This window comes from Bufo gargarizans, chromosome 3, assembly GCF_014858855.1.
Source record: "Bufo gargarizans isolate SCDJY-AF-19 chromosome 3, ASM1485885v1, whole genome shotgun sequence".
In the NCBI taxonomy this organism is placed as follows: domain Eukaryota; kingdom Metazoa; phylum Chordata; class Amphibia; order Anura; family Bufonidae; genus Bufo; species Bufo gargarizans.
The window spans coordinates 305,634,629-305,657,855 of NC_058082.1; the positions used below are offsets into that span (position 1 = coordinate 305,634,629).

Sequence of the window (23,227 nt, forward strand, 5' to 3'; positions counted from 1 at the left end):
AATGTACTTGATCTTTTTTCATAAAACGATATAAGATTCTGCTCAGCTCCTCTTTAACATGGAGTCTGCAGATTTGATACCATGTTCAACTGCAGATTCTTAATATTTTAGGCAAAATATGTCTTCATGGGCTCAGCAGGGTTTTCTTGGACTAAAGCACTTGAGGAACTTTGGTTTGGCTAAGCCATCGTTGTTTAGTGTGTGGGGTCAGACGCCCAGAACCGCCGCGGATCAGTCGTCAACCCGTAGAACTGAGATTGCCAAAGTACTTTTAACGTTTATTCAGTTTAGCAGCTTGGCCCCATTCAAGTGATCAGTTTTGGTCCAGCGGTTGAGACATCCACCGATCAAACATTTATGATCTGTTCTATGTATAGGCCACCAAAGTTTTCATTCTTGAAAACCTTCTTTGTACCTCACTTATTTCTATTCTCACAACTAAAGTGATGTTAGTTGTCCAGTACTTCAAACCGATTTCTTGTCTTTTAGGTGTCCTTGGTTAATAGCTACCAATTTATTCTATTATTAAAATTATTATTCATCGCAGTAAATCACAGCATATGAGGTCCACTTTAAGCATGCTACTTTTTACCTGAGATCATTGCATTGTCTCTTATTCACACTTCAGTATGTCCACTGGGAATTCTGCACTTGAAACTTCAGAAATGTAAGTGTAAAACATTGTCCTATTTTCTCTGCAGCCCCTGCAGTCATTGTCTCTAGCAGACTCTAAACTGAAGACAGATGTGACAATCATTATAAACGCCCTTGGTAGCAATACATCGTTGACCAAAGTAGACATCAGTGGCAATGGCATGGGTGATATGGGGGCCAAGATGTTGGCCAAAGCATTGCAAATCAACACCAAGCTCAGGTGAGTGAGATATTATATGTGAGTGAGTAGTGATTACTGACCCGTTCACTATGAGACCAAGGTTAATGTATGTGTTTTTGGTTGTGATAGGACTGTGATCTGGGACAAGAACAACATCACAGCGCAAGGATTCCAGGATATATCTGTAGCTCTGGAAAAGTAGGTATAATAGTGTTAAATCAACATGTTCACACCTTGTCAGCCAAATCAGGGTCTTCTTTCCTGGACCACGGATGAGGACAATTATTAAGGATTAATGTTGATATGTGCGCTAATTCCCTGTGTAAAGGTCTCTCTGGTGAACAAGCAAATGCCCGTTTGTGGAACGATCACATCTTTTGTGTGGCACCTGAAATCATCTTGATGGCACATCACCCTGTGTCTGTATGGGAACAAACAATCGCTACATCGGGAGGGGATGATCTCTGCAGTTATGCGGCAGTTGACAGATCAGGCTATAATTGCGAACATGTGCATCGACCGATGTAAATGACCCTTATTCTACTTGTTTCATTATTGATGATTGCTAATCAAGTACATTGAATCCCCACCACCACTGTGGCTACATGAAGGCACTACACTACAGTGCCCTAGTCATTATACTGGCACAATGTAAACAAAACCAATTACTCAGACCTTGTTACCCAAGAGTCTGCGGAAAGACAAGTGTGATTTAAGTAATATTTTAGCTATTGCTAATGTAATAGTTTTTGTCATCAGCACCTTGTTGGATAGTATGATGACCATACATTTTGTAATCATTCCATAATTGTTCAGTTATTTTTAATAAATTCACAACTAGGTGTTACCAGTTGGGGAGGGGGGGGTGTCCCTACACAGACTGACTGTGTCCAACCTGTGTTGGGACACACCCTTTTGACAATCCTAACACAATCTATTCTTAAATTTGTGGGGGGAATAACAGAGGGATATCGCAACAGACAGTTCTAGTGAAAGATGCTCTAAATTGATTTTATGGGAAATAAAATGTATTTACTAAAGCTGACACTTCAGGAGAGCGGACAGGACCTCTTTAAAGGTATGCGTTATACATGTGTCAGGCATTCACAATCAGTGATGGCCAGTTCGCAGTGTTCGCCAATGAACACATGCCGGCTGCCATCTTGACTCACAAGTCCGGAAATGCACAGGTAAGCTCTTACCTGTGCCGCGAGCCGGTCTGAAATCAAATGCGGTCACCGGGAGCAGGCAGTTCTGAGAACAGCCGCCGGAGGCCTTCATCGGGCTGTTCTCAGAACTGCCTGCTCCCCGTGACCGCATTTGTTTCAGGCCGGCTCCCGACACAGGCACAGGTAAAGGCTTACCTGTGCATCACCGGACTTGTGAGTCAAGATGGCAGCCCGGATGTGTTCGCTGGTTAACACTGCGAATTGGCCATTACTGTTCACAATAGCTGTACTTAGGCACTGAATTTATTTAAAAAGGTTTTCGTAAGTGCATTTTTTCAAAATCTGAATATGACAAGCGATTGCAAAACATTATATTTTGAGTGCTGTCAATCCTCGTTGCTCATTCACTGCCTCGTCTCTGATAGTTTAGCATTTTATTTATTTTCTAAATAGCAGCAACATATTCTGTAGCACTTTCCAGAAATTTCTACTATTCACAGCAGTTTCTGTACCCAGTAGGTATTTTAGTCTTATTTCCATAACTCCGATAAGCACACACACTAGGACCAACTTCATAGGAAGCCAGTTAACCACCTATGGAGCATGATAACAAATCAGATTACCTGGAGTAATTTCACACTAACACGGAGAAAACATACAATCTCCATGCAGATGTCTGGTTCAAACTCTGCACCCCAGTGGAGCAGGCCAGCAGTGCTAACCATTAAAGGGTTATCCAGCCCCAAAAATGTCTGGACCCCTCGCACAGATTGTACTTGCCTCGCTCCCCAGAACCTGTGTCACTTCTGGTGCCTGCGCGGCCGCCGCAGCATCTCTGATCATGCTAGGGAGGCTCGTTCCCGTTTTGCTATTGGCAAAAATACATTGAAGAATGTATTGGAAGAATGGAAGAAGTCGTGCCATTCCTTTTTCACCCTAGGCTCCATTATTATTGAGATTAAAAACAAATGTTGGCGGCTCTGAATGATTTATTATACTTAGTGGCTGTTTAAATGGAAACTTGCATCAGAAAATATATTTTTCAAACCCAATATTGATAGAAGACTTTTTTTATTTTTATTTTTTGGCTATATTTTCGGCAATACTATGCCATGGAAAATTAAATGCAAAATATCATTCTTCTGTAGCAGTCAACACGAATGATAAGACCTCCTATATTGATGGGTAATTCATTGTCCGTTTACTGCTGCTGTGACAGCAAACCATGAGGAGGAAAGAACTGCCTGTAGAGCTCAGCGACAGGTTTGTGTGGAGACACAGATCTGAAGAAGGATAATAATAAAATATTTTTTTGCTGCTCTGGAATTTCCCAAGAGTACAGTGTCCTCCATAAGTAAACGGGAGACAAAGGCGTTGGTAAGAGACCAAGAACTCAATGGTCATCCATCACCACAGCAGAGTGTCAGTGAATTACACATGAAAGCCTGCCTGGAGTTTGAAAAAAAAAGCACCTAAAGGACTGTGAGAAACAAATACAGGGTGGCCTTCTGATTTGAGCCACGTTGCACTTATTTTGCGCCACTTATCGACAGAGCAGACTTGGACTCATGGGCTTTCCCCTCCTTCCCTTTTCAGTTTTATTTTATTTTTTGCTAGTTTCTCATATTAATATGAATTAATATTACTTATGTGTTGGATCACTGTTCCTGACTGGTGTCCAACTCTCCGGTTACCCATACCGTCTCCTTTTGGTTTGAAGACCTTGTGTTGTCATATTACCATTGTTTTCATCCACAACCCTAATGTTTACCTATTTCACCTTTTAAACATCTGCCTTTCCCAAGACAGCTTACTTACTTTTGGTTAGTGGGTCTGAGCCTGGGACAGGTAATTTACATTTTAAATTATGTTACTGGGAGACTGAGGGAAAGCTGAATGGAGAAAAGTACTGCTCTGGAGTCAGACTGGGATGAAGGTTCACCTTCTAACAACACAGTGACCCAAAGCACACTAGACTGTCCAAGCCAGAGCCCTGACTTAAACCCAACCGAACCTTTCTGAAGAGTCCGGAAAATGGCTTTCCACCAACAGTCCTCCTCCAACCTGACTGAGCGATGGGAGGAATGGCAGAAAATCCAGAAATCCAGGTGTGCAAACCTTGTGGTAACATGCCTCAAACCCAGTTAAGCCAGTACTCTCTGCTCTGCACTGATGAGGGGCAATCACCCCGAAATAGTTGTCTGCAGATGAAGTGCTGGCTTATTTAATATCCAAGTCATGTCTCAAGGCTTATTTCAAGAGCTGAACATTGACTTACAGGATAGCTGCCTTACATCTGGTGGCATTAGAGGCAGAGCTTGTTAGGAGCTCATTTGCATCCCTTCCCTCCCAGAATTCCAGAGGAGCATGTATGGCCTATAAGTCTCCTCACACTGATTAAGGTGCTCTCTCCCTAAGGAGAGTTAGTCTTCCCCCGTCTCGAACCTTGTGGTGTCATACCTAAGAAGACTGGAGGCTGTATTTGCTGCCAAAAGGGCTTCAACTAAGTCCTGAATAAAGGGTCTGAATACTTATGTCAATACAATGTTAATTTTTCCTCATTGAGTGCAGAATGATGGGGAAAAAACTTTTTTTTTTAATTTATTACATGGCTGCAACATAACCAAATGTTTAAAAAAAAAGTGAAAGGGTCTGAAGACTTTCCAAGTGCACTGTAGACTACATGGAGTCACTTCAAAAATTATATCCAGAATACCATTCACCCATTTAAAAATTAGATAGGATGCCCACATATAGGCTGGTAATATGTGATAAAAAAAAAAGTTGGAAGCGTCCCTTTATTAGGGTCCATTCACACGTCCGTTTTTTCTTTCCTGATCTGTTCCGTTTTTTCAGGAACAGATCAGGACCAGATCTGGACCCATTCATTTTCAATGGGTCCTGGAAAAAATCGGACAGCACAATGTGTGCTGTCCGTTTCCGTTGTTCCGTTCCGCATGTCCGTTTAAATATAAAACATGTCCTATTGTCCTGAAAAATCGGATCCTGGTACAATACAAAGTCAATGGATCCGCAAAAAACGGATGACATTCGGATGTCATTCCGTATGTCATCCGTTTTTTGCGGATTCCGTTCCTGAAAACACATAACAAATTTTTTATTTTTATTTTTTTCAAAGAAATCCAAACAACTTTATTTGATTATTGAAATGTATACATGTTTCCGTTTTTTGCGGATCCGCAAAAAACGGATGACATACGGAAACATTTTCAGAAACAACGGATCCGCAAAAAACGGACCGTTTTTCAGGATGAAAAAAAACAGGATGTGTGAATGGAGACTTAGTGTGATGCTTACATGTCTACTACTATAAGTATCAAAGCCAAACTATATCATATTTGACAGTCCTTCTAATGAGAATACGAGCTCATTGTTGCAACTCTGCCAAATTGCATAGGTTTTAGCTAATTGGGAAGTGTTGTACTAGAATGAAATGGTTGGTAAATGTGATGGAGCTGCACAACACAAGCCTTCTTACCTATTAACAAGCTTCTCTGATTGATGGGACGGAGTAATTGTTCTCTACAACGTTATTTAGATGCCATTAATACTATTGTATTCAAAACTTTGGCATCTCTTTCCAGACTGGCCATTTCCTACATTTCATATGGACATCAATAAATTCAAGGGCTTTCTGATCATGAATTACATGTAGACATATGAATATGCTGATTGAAATGCAAGCTCATGTTACACTCTTCAGAATGATCAGATGCACAAACTACATATCCAGTTTACCCTATGTTCTGCTGCTGTCCCCCTTCTGCAGTGCGGCTCTGCTAGGTCTCAGCGTGTATAATTTGGCTAAGATGAAAAAAGTGTTCCCAAAATAACATTTCAATGCAGTGCTTTTGTGTTACCTTGACAAATACTCTTGGTGGGAGAAGAACACTGGCTTCGCAGTCACATATAATGAAATGCAAATTGCGGAATAGAATGAGATTTCATATATATGTATTCGTTTGATGTTACAAAAGAAACCCAGGACTAAAAAGCACAAGATGAATAAAATAACATGGGTAGACTGAGATGAGCGGGCAATCCAATGCAGTATTTAAAGGGAGTCTCTCACCAGGAATTCACCGTTGGGTCGCTTTCCTTCCATTATTCCTTATCTCTCTGTAGGCTTCACTCCTGGTTTTGACTCATGATCACTGATCAAACACTGACATGTGAAAGCAGCCTTAGGGTCCATTCACACATCCATATGTGTTTTGTGGATCCGCAAAACACAGACACCGGCAATGTGCGTTCCACGTTTTGCAGACCGCACATGGCCGGCACTATAATAGAAAATGCCTAATTTTGTTTGCAAAATTTTTTCGGGAACGGAATTGCGGACTTGAAAGTGCATGCAGCACATCGTGTGGCCCCATAGAAATGAATGGGTCCGCAATTCCGTTCCGCTAAATGTGGAACAGAATTGCGGACGTGTGAATGGAGCCTTAAACTAGACTTGTAGGACTAGCTCAGATGTAGAGTTTGCGTCGGCATTAGACAAACTGTTGGATGAGGGAGTTTCACTAGGAGTCCTGGGTACAAGACTTAGAGATCATCTCTTTGTGGCTAAACCTGTAGTACCAGTCTTCCATTCGCTCCCTAAAATACATAAAAAGATCTTTCCTCCCCCTGATGCGACCTATAGTATTGGGTATTGGAAGTTTAGGGGAGCCTCTGGTGGCCTGGGTGGATCACTATTTACAGCCTCTTGTTAAATGTATGCCAAGTTATTTAAGGGATATGAAGCATGTACTGGACATCGTCAGCAAATTGGAGTGGAATGAGGAGTTTAAATGGGCAACTTGTGATGTTCTATCCCACACCATTTGGGTTGGCTTGTTTAAAGGAGTTTTTGTACATGTCTGTGGAGTTTCTACTTAGTCATAATTACTTCTCTTTCAATGGGAACTTTTATTTGCAGGCGAGGGGGGCATCGATGGGTGCCAAATTTTCCCCCTCGTTTTCAAAGCAAATAATTATATGTCCCATTGGGAGGAGCTTTACCTCATGACAGGGGACAATGTATTTTTGTCCTCGATCGTGGGGTATGGACGATTTATAGATGACCTCATAATGGTTTGGAACTCCACGGATGTGAGATTTTTTTATTGTGTAAGATATATGAATAAAAATGACATGAATCTTCAGAATCTTCATTTCACATATACCCTGTGCAGTAAAGATATTCCTTTTTTGGACATCAAACTCTCAAACAATATAGGAAAGATACCAGTGGTAATACTATACTACTGGCCTCTTCCTAACACCCTAAACATGTTATTAATGGTATACCTTATGGAGAAACCATTAGAGTTCGTCAAAATTGTTCAGAGGATTCAACTTTTAGGGAGGAGAATCTGGCTTTGTTTGAGAGGCTTAGGCTGAGAGGTTACAATAAAGCGATATTAAAACAAGCGAGGGAGAAAATAATGAAAGTAGATGGACAGAAATTGATTACACATAGCAATGTGGACAAAAAAGATAATAAAGACAAACAGAAACAATTGAGGGTAGTCGCCACGTTCCAAGATGTGCAGCATATTATTAAGACGTATATACCCATTTTATATCAAGATGAGAGCCTGCAGTGCATCTTGGAACCGGGGGTTCAGGTGGTGAGTAGAAGAGCGCCCACCTTGGCGTCCACATTGTCTCAGAGTTTGTTTTTGGAGAATACCAAAGTGGGTAAACCCACGTGGCTGAATGTGACAGGCTGTTACCAATGTGGTCATAATATTTGTAAAACCTGTCAGCACATAAAAGTAGGGAAAATGTTTGTACCTTTTAATCGATATGCTAAAGAGCACTTAAAAGTGCACCATGGGCAGGAGCAAACCACTCTGTGCACCCATGCTCCTCCTGCATCCTCTGCTAGCCCCTCAGTCTCCTTCTTAATTGGCAGAGCCAAGTTCCTGCATAGTCATGCCCCATGCCCTGTCAAGAATGATCAAAGTAACTGATAGCTAAGTAAAGAGAGAACGAGGAAACTGCCTCATTACCTTCAGATGAGCTAGCCCTACAAAGCATTGTGCCTGTTCAAAAAAAAAATGCACTTATCCTCTATCCCAGGTAAGTGTCTGAAAACAGTGGCCCTTTGTTCCCCCGTCTGAGTAAAGAGGTGTTCACGCATGTCTTCTGCCACTCCATAAAACTCTGTGGGACTTCTGGAGATAGCCAAATTTGGTACTCTGCTATCTCTGGAGGTTTTATACAGAATGAAGCAAGTGGAATACGTCGCCAATCATACAGGGGAACGGGACCCCTGTTCTCGTGATCAGTGGAGCTCCAGACAGAGGTTGGATCTCTGCTGATCAGACACTTAGGCCTTATCCTGTCAATAAGGGATACATGTGTTTTTTTGTTTTTTTTTATGGGACAACCCCTTTAACCAATTTAATAAGGACACAGATGGTGCTGGACAAGATCATGGTATGATAGGAGGAGACAAAGTTTTTTTTTTTAACTGATAACATTTAAAAACCACAATGATTTTGTTTTATCGAAACCTGTACATTGCATGATGTTGGAAAACGGTCAAGTTATTTTGAAGCTCGTCTATGGGAAACCTAGCCCCCTGTCAGCCCCGTCAGAACGAACCATCTACTTGATAAGGCATGACTGATTTATTTGCCATCTTTATATAATCACTTTGTGGGCACAAATATTAAAAGATTTTTTTGTGAAATGTTAATGTAAATTAGATCTCGCAGAGCAGAAGCTAGTCAGTGTCTCCCAGATTTCCTGCATGATGTCCTATCTACTGTTGTGATCTCTTTTAATTGCTTGAGGTATTAGCTGCTCAGAAGCTAGCTGGATTGTCTTCCTCAGAGGTGATTTATGGAGAGGGATAGTGGCACTGAATATCTAATCCCGGTATCCTGTCACACATTCTGCTGCAAATTGGATGCTGGCAGGCTTAAAATGCAGGACAGACGTCTTTTGTAAATTAACTGTTATAATGAATGAACGTTCAGCATTTAAAGGCAAAACTGGGTTTTTTTTCTGTGTTTTGCACAATAAATAGTAAATATGGTGGACTTGTACAGCATGTACCGAATATGCTAATGCGGCACCGTGTATACTGAATATGAGATTCTGCACAATGTAAATTATTTGGTTTCATATTAACGTGTAGGATGCATACATCTACTAGATCTTAGAGCCCGAGGTAGCTTATCACCGATGTCACCTGGTCCCCAAATCACAAGGGAACACAGGAGCAGGTTTACCTACAATGAGCAACACTTTATGGTAAATCTGCTTTACTAGAAGGTTCACAGACTTGATATTGAGGGTGCATGAGTAATAATAGGGGCTATAGAGGATGCAGTTGTGTTCAGACTCGTATTCTTGGGGAGCCTATATAAAACATGAGACCAGAAGACCTGCAAGTTCTCAGTGCAGAGACACAGTGATATACTGTAGCATGCACAGTAACATAGTTTGCAAGGATGAAAAAAGGCATACAATACGTCCCAAGTTCAGTCTACGGATTATTGGCCCTGAGGAAGGCAGAAACTAACGAGGCAATAACCAGTTTTTCCCATTTTAGGGAAAATAATACTTCCCAACTCCTAATCTGATGATCAGAATAACTAGGCTAATGAAAATCTACAGTAATCTAGTAACTATAATGTCTAACTATATCTGTCATGTTATTACACTCCAGAAATGCACATCTCTGTTAGAGAGTTCCAGAGTCTCACTCCTCTTACCGTAAAGAACCCCTTATCATAATTTTGATTGTATCTCAATATAGAAACGTTTGCTGCATGTTTTTAGTCTATGTAGAACCTATACTGCATGATATCATCATGTATGGTGCCACCTCGTTGGGTAGTGGGCCCAGTACAACTGGACACTTGTTTGTCAATCATTTCTTTTCAGAAACAGCTCAGGTCTTTTTTGAACATCATTTTTAAGCATAATATGCTTTATGTCACTGAACTGAAGGGATCAAATAATTTGTAATTTTTTTTCAACTCATGACCTCTCCTCTAGATATGTCATAAGTATCTGATCGGTGTTGGTCTGACACCCGGGACCACCGCCAATCAGATGTTTGAGAAGGCCCCAGTGCTCTTGTACCTGGGCCACATGACTGATAAACGTGACGTCACTGGCCTAGGCTTTGTCGCGAGAAGGCCGTGTCGCTAATATAAGTGACGGTGCCTTCTCAAACAGCTGATTGGCGGTGGTCCCAGATATTGGAGCCGCATAGATCAGATACTGATGACCTATACAAACAAAATCACAAATACTGTAAAAGTGGTCATTCTGAATGTTATCCAGTGCTGTGCATTGTAAGAATATTAACTTTGTGTTTTAGGAATTATACATTGAGGTTCATGCCTATCCCTATCAATGATGCTTCCCAAGCACTGAAGACTAACCCAGAAAAAACAGAGGAAGCCTTACAAAAGGTAAGTTGATTTGGTCTGGCGTATTGTGCATCAAAATAAAATGCATGGCTTCCACTCCATTCACACTCTGGGGATATATCAAACTTCCCTGGAAATCAGTACTATATTCTGGTTAAATGCTATACCTAAGATCACTTCTGAGAGCTAAATGTAGATCTAATCTGAAGTATATTAGTCACATAAAATGTGCTAAGATGCACAGTTTTAGGGTCTAGTTGTTTTAAGCCATAACAGGTATGCTAAAATTCAGCCATATTATACCCATCTGAAGTTGGCAGTGGAGGCGAACCTATGGCACGAGTGCCAGAGGTGGCACTCGGAGCCCTCTCTGCAGGCACCCTCACCCTGGAAAAAGTCTATGGTGTACCAATATACCTTAGACTTTTCCTGCCATTCATCAGCGCAGGGCACACCATTAACAGCGCAGGCAGCGCACTGAATGTAGGCAGGCTATTGTAGCTAAATGATAAAGTACATGGAAGATATACTGTACTGGACTGTAGTATTCAGGTTAAATTGCCGTGTTGGCACTTTGCAATAAATAAGTGGGTTTTAGGTTGTAGTTTGGGCACTCGGTCTCTAAAAAATTTGCCATCACTGGCTTAGGGTATATTCACACAAGGATTTTGCAGAGGCTAAATCCGCTGCACATGCACATTCTGCGTCAGAAAAAGCCGTGGTTAAACTTTCTACCATGTTTTATTTTTTTAAGCTTGGATGCTGCACGCTGACCTAATTGCGGTTCAGCACCATAGAATGGAGCTAAACCGTGAACGGACACCCACCGTGCCTTCCATGGTGTCTGTTCAGACACCCTAAAGAGAAGGGACATGTCCCTTCTTGTCATGGCTCTAAACTGTGTTCATTCAAATCGCAGCACAAACTACCATTGACAAAAAATGAGAGGCAGACCACATACGGCCACCACAGGAATTTTGGTGTGAAATGTATGCCAAAATTCCGCCAGCGAAAGGCACTGTGTGAACAGGCCCTTAAAGGGTTTTCCAGCACTTAACTACTGATGACCTATCCTTAGGGTCCAACTCATGACACCCATGCCAATTCGCTGTTTTCAGTGAATGGGCAACAGCACTGCAGTAACCAGGTATTGCCACTACACAGCGACTGGTTCTGACATCACAGCTTCTGAAAACAGCTGATTCATGTGGTTGCTGGTAGTTGGACTCTCGCCAATCTCATATTGATGACCTATCCTACGCTATGGAAAGGTTGTTATTATTTAAGTGTTGGAAAACCCCTTTAAGGGTTACTTGTTTTAGAGACATTGAGAAACACTACTGTTTGATGAAATGGGCAAGTACAGTTAGAAATATTTGGTGATTTATTTATTTATTTTTTATAATATCCTTTCATGGTTCCAGTTTACCTTTTATATAATAGGATTAAAGGGTTGTCTCACTTCAGCAAATGGCATTTATCATGTAGAGAAAGTTAATACAAGGCACCTACTAATGTATTGTGATTGTCCATATTGCCTCCTTTGCTGGCTGGATTAATTTTTCCATCACATTATACACTGCTTGTGTCCATGGTTACGACCACCCTACAATCCAGCAGTGGTGGCCGTGCTTGCACAGTGTAGGAGAAAGAGACAGCTTATGTGCGCTCCTGTGGTCCTGGTCACCAGAGAGGGCGCAAATAGACATGTCACTCTAATAACTGTTTATTCTGTCATCATAATCGTAGACTCCTCCATGTGACATCACAGTGCCAGAATTTATTCCCTGTCTCCAATAAAAAATTACCACGTGCACCCCTCTGCAGGCACATCTATTCCTGCCTCCTACATAACCAGTACAGCAGTGAATTATTTTTCTCCATCAGGAGTATTAGTTTTTTTAGCTCCTCAGTTGGGTCTTTATTTTCTAAAGTGGTTTTAAAAAATATAATCTGTTGAATTGACCCATTGAAAGACTGGGCCTGCCCTGAGGGTACTGACTGAGGGGACTTTAATGTCCTCATTTCTGATGCTGTGACATCACTTGATGTGAGGCTGAGCTTATTGATCAACCAAATGTGATGTAACAGAAAGTGATCCACTAGGGCTTGATCACCTCCACAGGTGCCATCCTTCAGGCTGTGCAAGCCCAACCACTGAGTACTCCTCAAATATTGAGTTAGAGAGATACATATATATATATATATATATATATATATATATATATTTGTAGTATATATGGCTTCATGTTCTTGACTTTTTTTAGACCACTCATTTCATTAGGTTTGTTAAAGAAGAAATCAATTGAAAGTCATTAGAAGTTGTTTAGGTCCTCTACTATTGCAACCGTTTTCCCTTTTATCTTAGACAATCGGGATCTTTCTAATGAAATGCCATTTTGATGAGCTGAATAATCTACTCACAGGGATACATTTTGTGTTTGCTGTGGTAATAACAGGTTCATTTGATGTCATTAGATATTTTTTTTCTCTCCCTAAGATTGAAAATTATTTGCTGAGGAATCATGAGACCAGAAAGTACCTTCAAGAGCAGGCCTACAGACTGCAGCAGAGCATTGTTACCAGCACTACACAGCATGTAAGCTTGCCGCGTTAAATGTCGAAATAGGCATACTATTTGCCTGTAGGAAGTCTGCATACAATATGTACTTATATTTTCTGTCTCTTTTACATTCAAATTTGATAACCATTCTTTATTTATATGGTAACAGTTTTGCTTTGTGATGAGTGAGAAGCAGAATATGCAATTGTGTATCCATTGTCAACAGTTTTTAGCCTTAGGGTTACACTGAAGGTAAGTCCAAAAGGTCTGTTCGCACTGTGGACAGCTGCCCACTGAAAACTGCTTCTACCAATTTTTCATGCAGCCATTGGCTGAAGAGTGTGGTAATGGCATGCAGATGGCATCGGTGCAGCCACTTCTTCAGCCCTTTAAAGCACATTTTTGTTTGAGTTGAACTTTGTCCACAGATAGTCTTCCTATCTCTCCTACAAGGATCAATCTCGGCCATAAAGAAGGGCCTACTCTGCCACCTTGTCTGCCTCCCAGACATTGGAAGACCACTGTAGTTCGCACAGTTAGAGTGCTTGGTGGAACTAGATCTCACTGAGAGCTGAGGATGGGACCTGTCAAGTGGAGCGCATGAGGCTTCCCTGGACCACCTACAAGCAGGGTCCCGTCTACTTGGCTTTAAGGTGCAGGATGCGGCGATATTAGACATCTGTGACTTGGGGTGTGCAAAAGCGGAAAGGAGAGGCCCGATATTCCTCATGTTGTCTTCTCAAACCCCCACCCCGTAATCGCCGCCCTCGACTTCAACAACACCCCCTTTCTGTCCCAAAGATTTTTCAGCTCTTTATCTTCTCTCATTTCAAAAGAGCCAAGGGTTGTAGTGATACTACAAGATTTAACAAGCCGCATCTGCATTCCAGAGGAGTTTCCAGAGGGCTGAGTTGTATGCAATCTTGTCGACTGCAACTGTCTAGCACTGCAAATCGTCTGCATAGCGTTAGCTTAAAATAATACTAAGTATTAGTCAGTTGTTGTCCATATGGTTTTGAATTAGGCCTCTTTCACACTTGCGTTGTCCGGATCCGGCGTGTACTCCTCTTGCCGGAATTACACGCCGGATCCGGAAAAACGCAAGTGTACTGAAAGCATTTGAAGACGGATCCGTCTTCAAAATGCTTTCAGTGTTACTATGGCACCCAGGACGCTATCAAAGTCCTGGTTGCCATAGTAGGAGCGGGGGAGCGGTATACTTACCATCCGTGCGGCTCCCGGGGCGCTCCAGAATGACGTCAGAGCGCCCCATGCGCATGGATGACGTGCCATGCGATCACGTCATCCATGCGCCTGGGGCGCCCTGACGTCACTCTGGAGCGCCCCGGGAGCCGCACGGATGGTAAGTATGCTGCTCCCCCGCTCCCCGCTACACTTTACCATGGCTGCCGGGACTTTAGCGTCCCGGCAGCCATGGTAACCACTCTAAAAAAGCTAAACGTCATATCCGGCAATGCTTTGCTCTGGATAGAATTTTGCAGCAGACTGCAGTATTTTGGCTGTCAAAAGCAAAGCAAACAGAATAAACTCTAACGTTAGGCTGGTTTCACACTAGTGTTCGTTAGATCCGGCAGGTTGTTCTGGCAGGGAACAGTCTGCTGGGTATCTCTGGATCCGGCATTGACTGAAACTGTGATTTCTGTCTGTCCCCATTAACTATAATGGGGACCGACAGAGATCTGACCTCTGTGCAGATAATTTATCTTGCTAGGCTTCATGCACATGGTCATGTCCATATTTCAGTCTGCAAACAATGGATCCACATAATACGGATACCTTCTGTGTGCATTCCGCATTCTTCTTACTCCCATCAATAGAAAGGATTATTGTTGTCTGCAATACAAACCGGCATAGGACATGTTCAACTATTTGTTGAATGACCACATGGAACCACCAGAAATCTAGATGAATGCATGGCCTTGTAGAAATGAATTGGTCAGTGTACTATCCCCAAACAATGCAGATAGCACACGTATGAAAACGAGTCATGTACATGAGGACTTACCATCTTCTAAATTAATAGGGGTTCTCAAGAATGGTCTGCCTACTGTAATAGCAGTACATAGACTTAAACAGGGTTACCCAGGTTCTAGATGTTGATAACTTGTGTTTAGGGTATGTCGTCAATGTCAGATCGGTGGGAGTCTGAGCTGGAAGCACAACTGCGTTCGTTGCGTAGTGGCCCTGCCGGTGCACTGCAGATCTGTTCCCATCTAAGTGAATGGGATTGAAGTAATTTTGCTATACATACAAATGTTCCAGACTTGTTTTTTCATAACTGACTTTCTGCTCTACAGATGATTGACCGTATTTGTGTCAAAGTCCAAGACCACCTAAACTCGCTAAGAAACTCTGAGAATGATTTTGTCATAGAAGATGTCAAGTCTGCAGAGAGACTCATGCGTGATGCTAAGAATTCAAAAACAGTACGTACTGCGGGTGTTGAATGGTTTAGGCTAGTTTCACACTAGCGTTGTTGGATTCCGGCACTCAGTTTCGTTGCCGGAGCTGCCTGCCGGATCCAGAAACCCGTATGCAAACGGATATCCTTTGTTTACGGATCCGTCTCACAAATGCATTGAAATAATGGATCTATCTCTCCGGTGTCATCTGGAAAAACTGATCCGGTATTTATTTTTTTCACATTTTTAAAGGTCTGTGCATGCGCAGACCGGAAAAAATGGATCTGTTTATGCGGCAATTTCCTGAACACTTTTCCTGAATACATTTCAATGGAAATTAATGCCGGATCTGGCAATCCGGCAAGTGTTTCAGAATTTTGGCCGGAGAAAATACCGTAAAAGAGACGGAACGGAAGACATCCTGATGCATACTGAACGGATTGCTTTCCATTCATAATGCATTAGGACAAAACTGATGCGTTTTTTTCCGGTATTGAGCCCCTATGACGGAACTCAATACCGGAAAACTTTAACGCTAGTGTGAAAGTGCTCTTAAAATAGTTTTACCTGGAAAATGTAACAGTAATCCTTATTTATGTATCTTTCTTGTGTTTTGCAGCTTTTGCCAAATTTGTATCACCTTGGGGGAGCAGCATGGGCTGGTGCTAATAATTTACCAACCCCAATTCAAGAGACTTTGGAGTCAATGGCAGGCGAAGTCACCAGAGTTGTAGATGATCAGTTAAAGGTATTGATGTCTGTTAAAGTTTCATTGCATTTTTACTGGAAATACTATGGGCGGACAGAGCCATGACAATGCTGTTAATTTTACTTAAGGTTTCTGTTACAACAGAAGATATTTAGCTCAAAATAAGCACCAAAGGACAATATAACATGTTGGTCAGTGCTCATTTAGCTCCACTTACAATTCCATTATTGTCAGCAGAACCTCCCAGTATGTGCGGCCTAGAACTGATCCTCAGCTGCCACATAAATAAACCTGCATTCAACCAACAAACAAAGTCAGGTGATTGGTGGCATGATGAGATGAGCAAATCAAATTTGTTACCAATTTCCCCAAATCTTCTCTTTCCACGGACTCCAAAATTGATCAAAATGACATCTGCTATTTTTACATATAAGGATGAGAATCAGGAGAACCAAAGGATCACATGACCCTGGCCCGGTACAAAATGACTTGCAGTCAGCCAGTCATGATACACTATAGCAGTCATGTCATTGACATGTCAGAGGCACTGTAAAAGATCCCAGCCAGGGGCTATCTAGTTTTTCTGGTTGGTTGAGATCTTTCTGCTTTTGCAGTAACGTCTATGAAATCTACCATAAAATTTGCTTCCAAGAAGTAACTTGTCATTTCTCAAGCATTTTTCAAATCGGCCACTGAAAAACCTCTAGCATTTTACACTTTGTGCACAAAGTGGGATGTTTACCATTAAAGTCAATGAGGAACCGTTGGTGTGCTTAGAATGTGGAGTTAGCATTCATTTTTCACTGCTGAATCAGTTTCAGATTAGTGACAGATTTTAGCCGTGTGAACCGACCCTTAGCAAGACTGACTGCTTGCGCTAGTGTGCAGTATTTAAAGCAGTACTCAATTTATTAATCATTTTTATCATCCTTTTCTTTATTATTTATTTCTTAATTGGCCAGTACTTCACACTGTCGGCCTGTCCATCTTGTTTCATACTCTGCTGCTGCTACAGCTACTACTACCCCTACACAGCCGCTCATCTACTACTACCCCTACACTGACGCACATCTACTACTACCCCTACACTGACACACATCTACTTCTACCCCTACACTGACGCACAGCTACTACTACTACCCCTACACAGCTGCTCATCTCCAGCCTTGTTCATCATGTTCCATACTTTACGGCTGCTACTCTGCATGCCATTTGTAAGAAGCCATTGCTTCTTCACTTTCCATCGCCGCGCCGGAAGCAGAAGGAAGCTGCGCGGGGGGGGTCATGGGTAGCCAATGGCAGCACAGGAAAGGGCTGAACCTCTCTGCAGGCAGCCATTCTAGCTGGTGACTGCATGCAGAGAGGTTCTATACTTCTCTGTGCTGCTTGTTGGGACTTGTGGTGCACCACCACTGAGATTTAAGCTTTTCCTGCTGAAAGAAGAAAAGAAGAATAATATCTGGAATTGCTGTACTGATTTTATTTTATTTTTTTCATTTGCAGCTGTTCCAGATCCCTAAACCACCCTCCATCCCTGTCCCCCTTTTTTTTGGTGTAAAAAATACATTTAGTGTTAAAGAGAAATCAATTTTAGGTAGTGTTAGTGTGGATTTTTGCACGCACATAATATCTGTGTGCGTGCATGCGTCCTGCACCTCTTGAGCGCTGATCAGAAAAATCTATTTTTCTGATTGGTCTGCTCAGTTTACTGAGCAGATTCCCCCCCCCCCCCCCCCCCCGTGTAGTTAGTGTAGTGTGTATATATATGTAAATCTCCATATACATATCTATATAGAATTCAATTTTAGTTAGGTAGTGTCGGTGTAGATTTTTGCACACACACAACCTCTTTATGTCTGTCTGTGTGCATGCATCCTGCAATTTATTTTTTCTTAAACTTTTTTCTCTACTCCTTTTCTCTATATTTCAAATTTATTACAAGCCCCTTCACGTGTAAGAACACAACATGTACACCCCTCACACTAAATAAAGGTTTCCACATTTCACAAGTCACACCCCAATAAAATAAAAATGGCCCGTCTATCCCAACGAGTATACTCAGCTGAAGAGGCATAGACCATGCTTGCCTCCGATACTGATTCAGCCAGTGAGGGAGAAGAGGATGCCACTTTCCTCTACCCCCTCATCATCATCTGCCAATGAGGGACCCTCTAGAAGGCGCCCCAGAACAACAGCGGAGACAGCCCCCCAGAGTGAGCCCATATGGACCCCACCCCCTGACAATTATCATCCCCGAATTCCAGGTCCGGAATACAGATTGCGCGGGCTTCAGTGAGCTAGATTTTTTCTAAATCTTCTTCTCTGAAGATTTTGTCAATTTAATGGTGGCCCAAACCGATTTATACACCCAACAATTCATTGATCAGAACCCTACATCAGCATACCTAAGTTGGACCCCAGTAAATGCAGCAGAGATGATGAGGTTTTGGGGACTCGTGCTGCATATGGGCATTGTAAAAAAGCCAAACATTACACAATATTGGAGTTCTGACATTTTCTACCAGACTCTAATTTACAGTAAGACCATGACCCGGAAACGATTTGACTGGCTGTCTCATACACGACTCTCATACATGGCTGTCTCATACGTTATATGTTAAAATAAAACTTTCTGGAACAATGAGCCTAATGTAATAAAGCTGTGATAAGTACCTGCATCCTATAGGTTCTGTTCACATTGCATTAGCCTTCTATTACAGGTGTATGTCGGGAGAATTTCCAGTCGTATACACCTCTGTATAGGCATACCATGGCATACATTGCCCATATTCTTCCATTACAAATACGCATACCAAAACTAGTAGCCTGGTCTGCGAGGCTATTCTGGGCTGAAGATGGCGTACTCTTTTGGCATCCATTGGCTGGACAGAAGTGTGAACACATTTGCCATGTACTGTACGCTAGGGGCTTTCTTTGCATGTACAGCAGACATAGGCCTATAATGTGGTGTGAACAGAGACAAGCCAAGGCTGTCCCCTGCACAATCCCTTTTCTTAGAAGCATTCATTGACAATAAGCTAAACGCATGATGTAATATACAGGTCGGCCAGAGTGAGATATGCTCCTCTCTGGCAACATATGAGGAACCCCTCCATTGTCTTGCGTATTAACCTGTCACATGGACCCTGAGAAGTCAAACTTCTGTTCGTAGTTTTTTACCGCCCCACTCTCCCCCAGATAAATGATGTATGATTAATGAGTTGGCGAGCAGTGATTGTGTTTGTACACAGGCTGCAGATTGCAGAAATACTGTAGCTATGGGTGTAATGAACATGAAATTCCACTTTACGTATAGATGCACCGTATAATTGTAGTAATGTGATACATAAGTTATTTTATACTAGGGTAGAAAGCAAGCATGGCGTGCTGGGATGTAGCAATATGAACCTGGGTTGATCAGCATTTATGTGTTAAATGCCAAAAAGTCTGTCACATGTGTGAGCAACATTAATTATTTCTCTGCTCAGTGGGCTAGGTATAGCAGAAACGCTTCTCTTACGTTATGAGAGACTTAGCATTTCAATTAAAGCACACAATGTTAATGCAAATTAGGCGCCACATTAAAATAATGTTAATTTAATTTGCCCAGGCTTCAAGAAAAACAAAATATGTTAATACTGTAGGGAAAAACCAAATCTCTGTCTAAATCTGTACTTCATTTTATGAGAAATCATATTGTAATATTGCATGGCTAAATGAAAAAGTTAGCAAGGCAAAAATGTAATCTAACGTTGTTCAGAATTTCTATTTTCTGCTTTAATTATGGCAAAATTAACCTTCACTGCCTTTGACCAACACATTTGCATTGAGAGGATAAACTATATAATTCTGTACAGAAAACAGTTCTGAATCACAGAGCGGAGAAAAGACAAGCAAAATACCATATATCACAGTGAACATCTGCATCTGTGTAGCTCCCAACTGTATTTTATGTTAATTTTTATATTATCATGCTATGTTTCTTGCATATTATTTAAATCAGGTTTATTATACACTATTCTTTCATTTTATAGTTTATTTTTTTTTCCCCATATGACTATGTCAAAAAGTGTAAATATTCCAGTTTTTATAAGTGCCACTGGAGTGTGCATCATAGGCTGACACGCTCTATTTTCTGTCAGCTTTGCTGTGTAGACTAGGACATAATGAGCAGAGCATGATTAGAAAAAAAGAACTGATTAGAAAAAAAGAATGTGTCACTATCCGGTTTTAAAAAGCTTAGACATGGTGCAGAATCTTCCAAGACATCTCACTAAGCCAGCTAGAATCCTACTCTACTGATGAGGGGCAAGTACCCTGAAACAGCTGTCTACAGATGGATATCTGGCTTGACTATATTTCCTTGTCAAATCCCAAGACTTGTTGGAAAGTCAGATCTGGACACATAGGGAGCCACTTCCAATAAGTGGCCTTGGAAAGATGGTTCTCTTTCTTGGGAGATACCTCTTTGCATATTGGTTTTATGAAGGAAATAAAATATAGGTTCCACATTCCCTGCAAAGCTCTACAGTGTTTGTTTCAAAGCTCTTTTTCAATTTATGCTGCTTCTTTATATTATGAGTTTAGGCCATAATCCATGTCAAAGGTATATTAACATACAAAATGAAAATTTCAACCAATCCTCAAAATTTAGTTTTAACCTCAGTTAAACCCACTATGCCCCCTAAGTAATTTGCTGAGGGACAGGGGATAGCACTATAGATTTAATCAGGAACCCTGTGACTGTAACTTGGAAATCTGGAGGGCAAGTTTGGCTGGAGTTGTCCAATAACTCATGAGTGTGGAATATTTTTAGCAAAATATGAAGCATTCTACAAATCCTGAGCTGAATTAATAGGCATATATGACAGTATTTGTGAAGCGTTTCCACAATGAGTTTTTCCTTTTGTAATTGGAGTTTCGGCTGAGATTCAGTGGCTTTGAACGTGACTCCTATGGATAATCTGATTAAAATGTCTTCACATTATAGCCTAGAACAACCTACAGAAATGTATGGCTCATTTACACATGAAAGTAATCTCTTTACCTTCTTTCTAATTTCAAGAATATCTATATTTATAACCATTTGGTTTTAGGTTATATTTATCTGATGCCAAAAAATATAACAAATATGAAAAAAAGAAGATTAAGAGCATAAATGTAGTAGATAGCGGCTGATCTTTCTTTTCTTTTGTAGTATCAAGAATAGTAATGGGTTGGAAAGAATATAGCATTGAATTATTGATGAAGCAGATGTTTCTGGCATTCTATAATGCGATTCTGCTGAATTCTATAATGTTTCTTCTTAATTACAAGTGAGAAGCCAATAAAGCAAAAGACTTGTGGGTGTTGCAACTGCCTGATTGTGCCCAAAAATGGGCCTATATCTCTGTCATGTAAAATCGGCTAAAAGCAGGGTAATAGTACCAGTAGCAATAGTCATGATTTACATAAAAGCAATATGCCACCTATCCTGTTATACAGAGGCAGAATCACAAGGACTATTTGGAACTATTGTATTGTCTAGTAAATTGGGACTAGTTTCATTTATATGAGCCCAAAATATATATTATTAAAGAAAAAGATTTCCGAGTAGTGTGGCCTTCCATTAACATGAAGGGAACATTGCTTCTTTGCCCACCTAAACTGCATGACTGGGTACCAAGCACTGTCAAAGAACCAAAATGATCCAAATTGGCGCAGTAAGATTCCAAGAGGGTACTTCCTTTACTGGCTTTATGGACATGATTGACTCTGTTTTGGAAGCACACATAAATTTTTTTTTTTAACCACCATAACAGTCTGTAGAACATCTCAGATGGGGAGGAAAGGATTCTTGGACCTGCTGTGTCAAGATATGTAATCCAACGCACCAAAATGACTATCATATTTCACAGATCCACGACTAATCACAACCATAACAGCTCAGCTGCCCACTACCCAAAAGTGCGGATTTCATCTTAAATGAGCTGGTTCGTATGCGGCAGGTCTCCACTGTTGCAAACAGCAGAGACCCACGGCTAATGTCTGCGACCGGCAATAATACCGATTGCAGGCATTTAGCCCTTTAGATGCCGTAGTCAAGCGTGACCATGGCATCGAAATGCTTAAAAACCCAGAAGCACAATTTTCCAGGTGAGGACCAGGTCCCCTATGTAGCGATTGGGGAATCCGGTCCTTTGTTTTACTACACTGAGGCTCTCTAAAGAGACCCAGCGTATTAGAGCTGCAGTTACTATGGAGGCCTGCAGGTGGAAGGTCAACATAGAGTACCTGAAAATTGAACATATACTGTAGTTATATGGAACTACAGTATAAGCTAAAAGAAATATAACTAGTGAATATTGTAGCTTCCTAGAGGGGCTAAAAAGAAAATTTGCATTTAAAATTCAAAAACAAATATGTAACACATTTATAGCTCCCTCTTTCCCTAGAATAAAAAAAATACATAAACAATAAAAAATAAATATTGGCAAATGGTGTAATGGGATAAAAATTGCTGATTTGGCTATTTTTTCATCACTTCACTTACCCCCCAAAAAATTTAATAAAATGTGACCAAAAAGTCACACGCACTACAAAAATAGTATCAATAAAAAGGACAAATGGTACCACAGAAAACAAGCCTCACATAACTTGGTAGCTATAACTATTAAAAAAAAAAAGTTATGGGGGCCAGAATACTGTGATGTAAAAAAAAATTTTTTTTTCAAAGTTTTACATTTTTCGTTTTTTTTGTATAAAAAAAAAAAAAACATGTACGTAATGTGGTATCATTGTAATTGTACTGACCCAGAGAATAAAGGGCACAGGTAAGGTTTTCTGCATAAGGAACACCGTAGAGGCAAATCCGGTAAAGCTGTGGCGGAATTGCTTTTTATTTTTTATTTTTTCAATTCCACCCCATTTGGATTTTTATTTCATGCTTCCCACTACATTGTATGCTGTATTAAATGGTGACATTAGAAACTATAACTTACCTGCAAAAAACAAGCCCTCAAACGGCTATTTAAAGTTATAGCTCCGTGAAGACCGCAAAGAAAAATGAAAATGCAAAAAGAAAAAACCTTTGGTATCAAAGGGGTAAAATATGATTTATAAAATCTTTACTTAATTATTGGTGACG

At 41.0% G+C, this 23,227-nt stretch overlaps 1 protein-coding gene across 1 annotated transcript in view; it reads left to right on the forward strand.

The window, feature by feature from the left end:
- The window catches only part of LOC122932349 (F-actin-uncapping protein LRRC16A-like), a 299,289-nt gene that overhangs the window by 188,400 nt on the left and 87,662 nt on the right, over positions 1-23,227 (forward strand). The window contains 6 exon segments of the mRNA XM_044286714.1: positions 702-874; positions 965-1,033; positions 10,355-10,448; positions 12,907-13,005; positions 15,288-15,416; positions 16,012-16,140. Of these exon segments, the coding sequence (XP_044142649.1) occupies positions 702-874; positions 965-1,033; positions 10,355-10,448; positions 12,907-13,005; positions 15,288-15,416; positions 16,012-16,140 (693 nt within the window).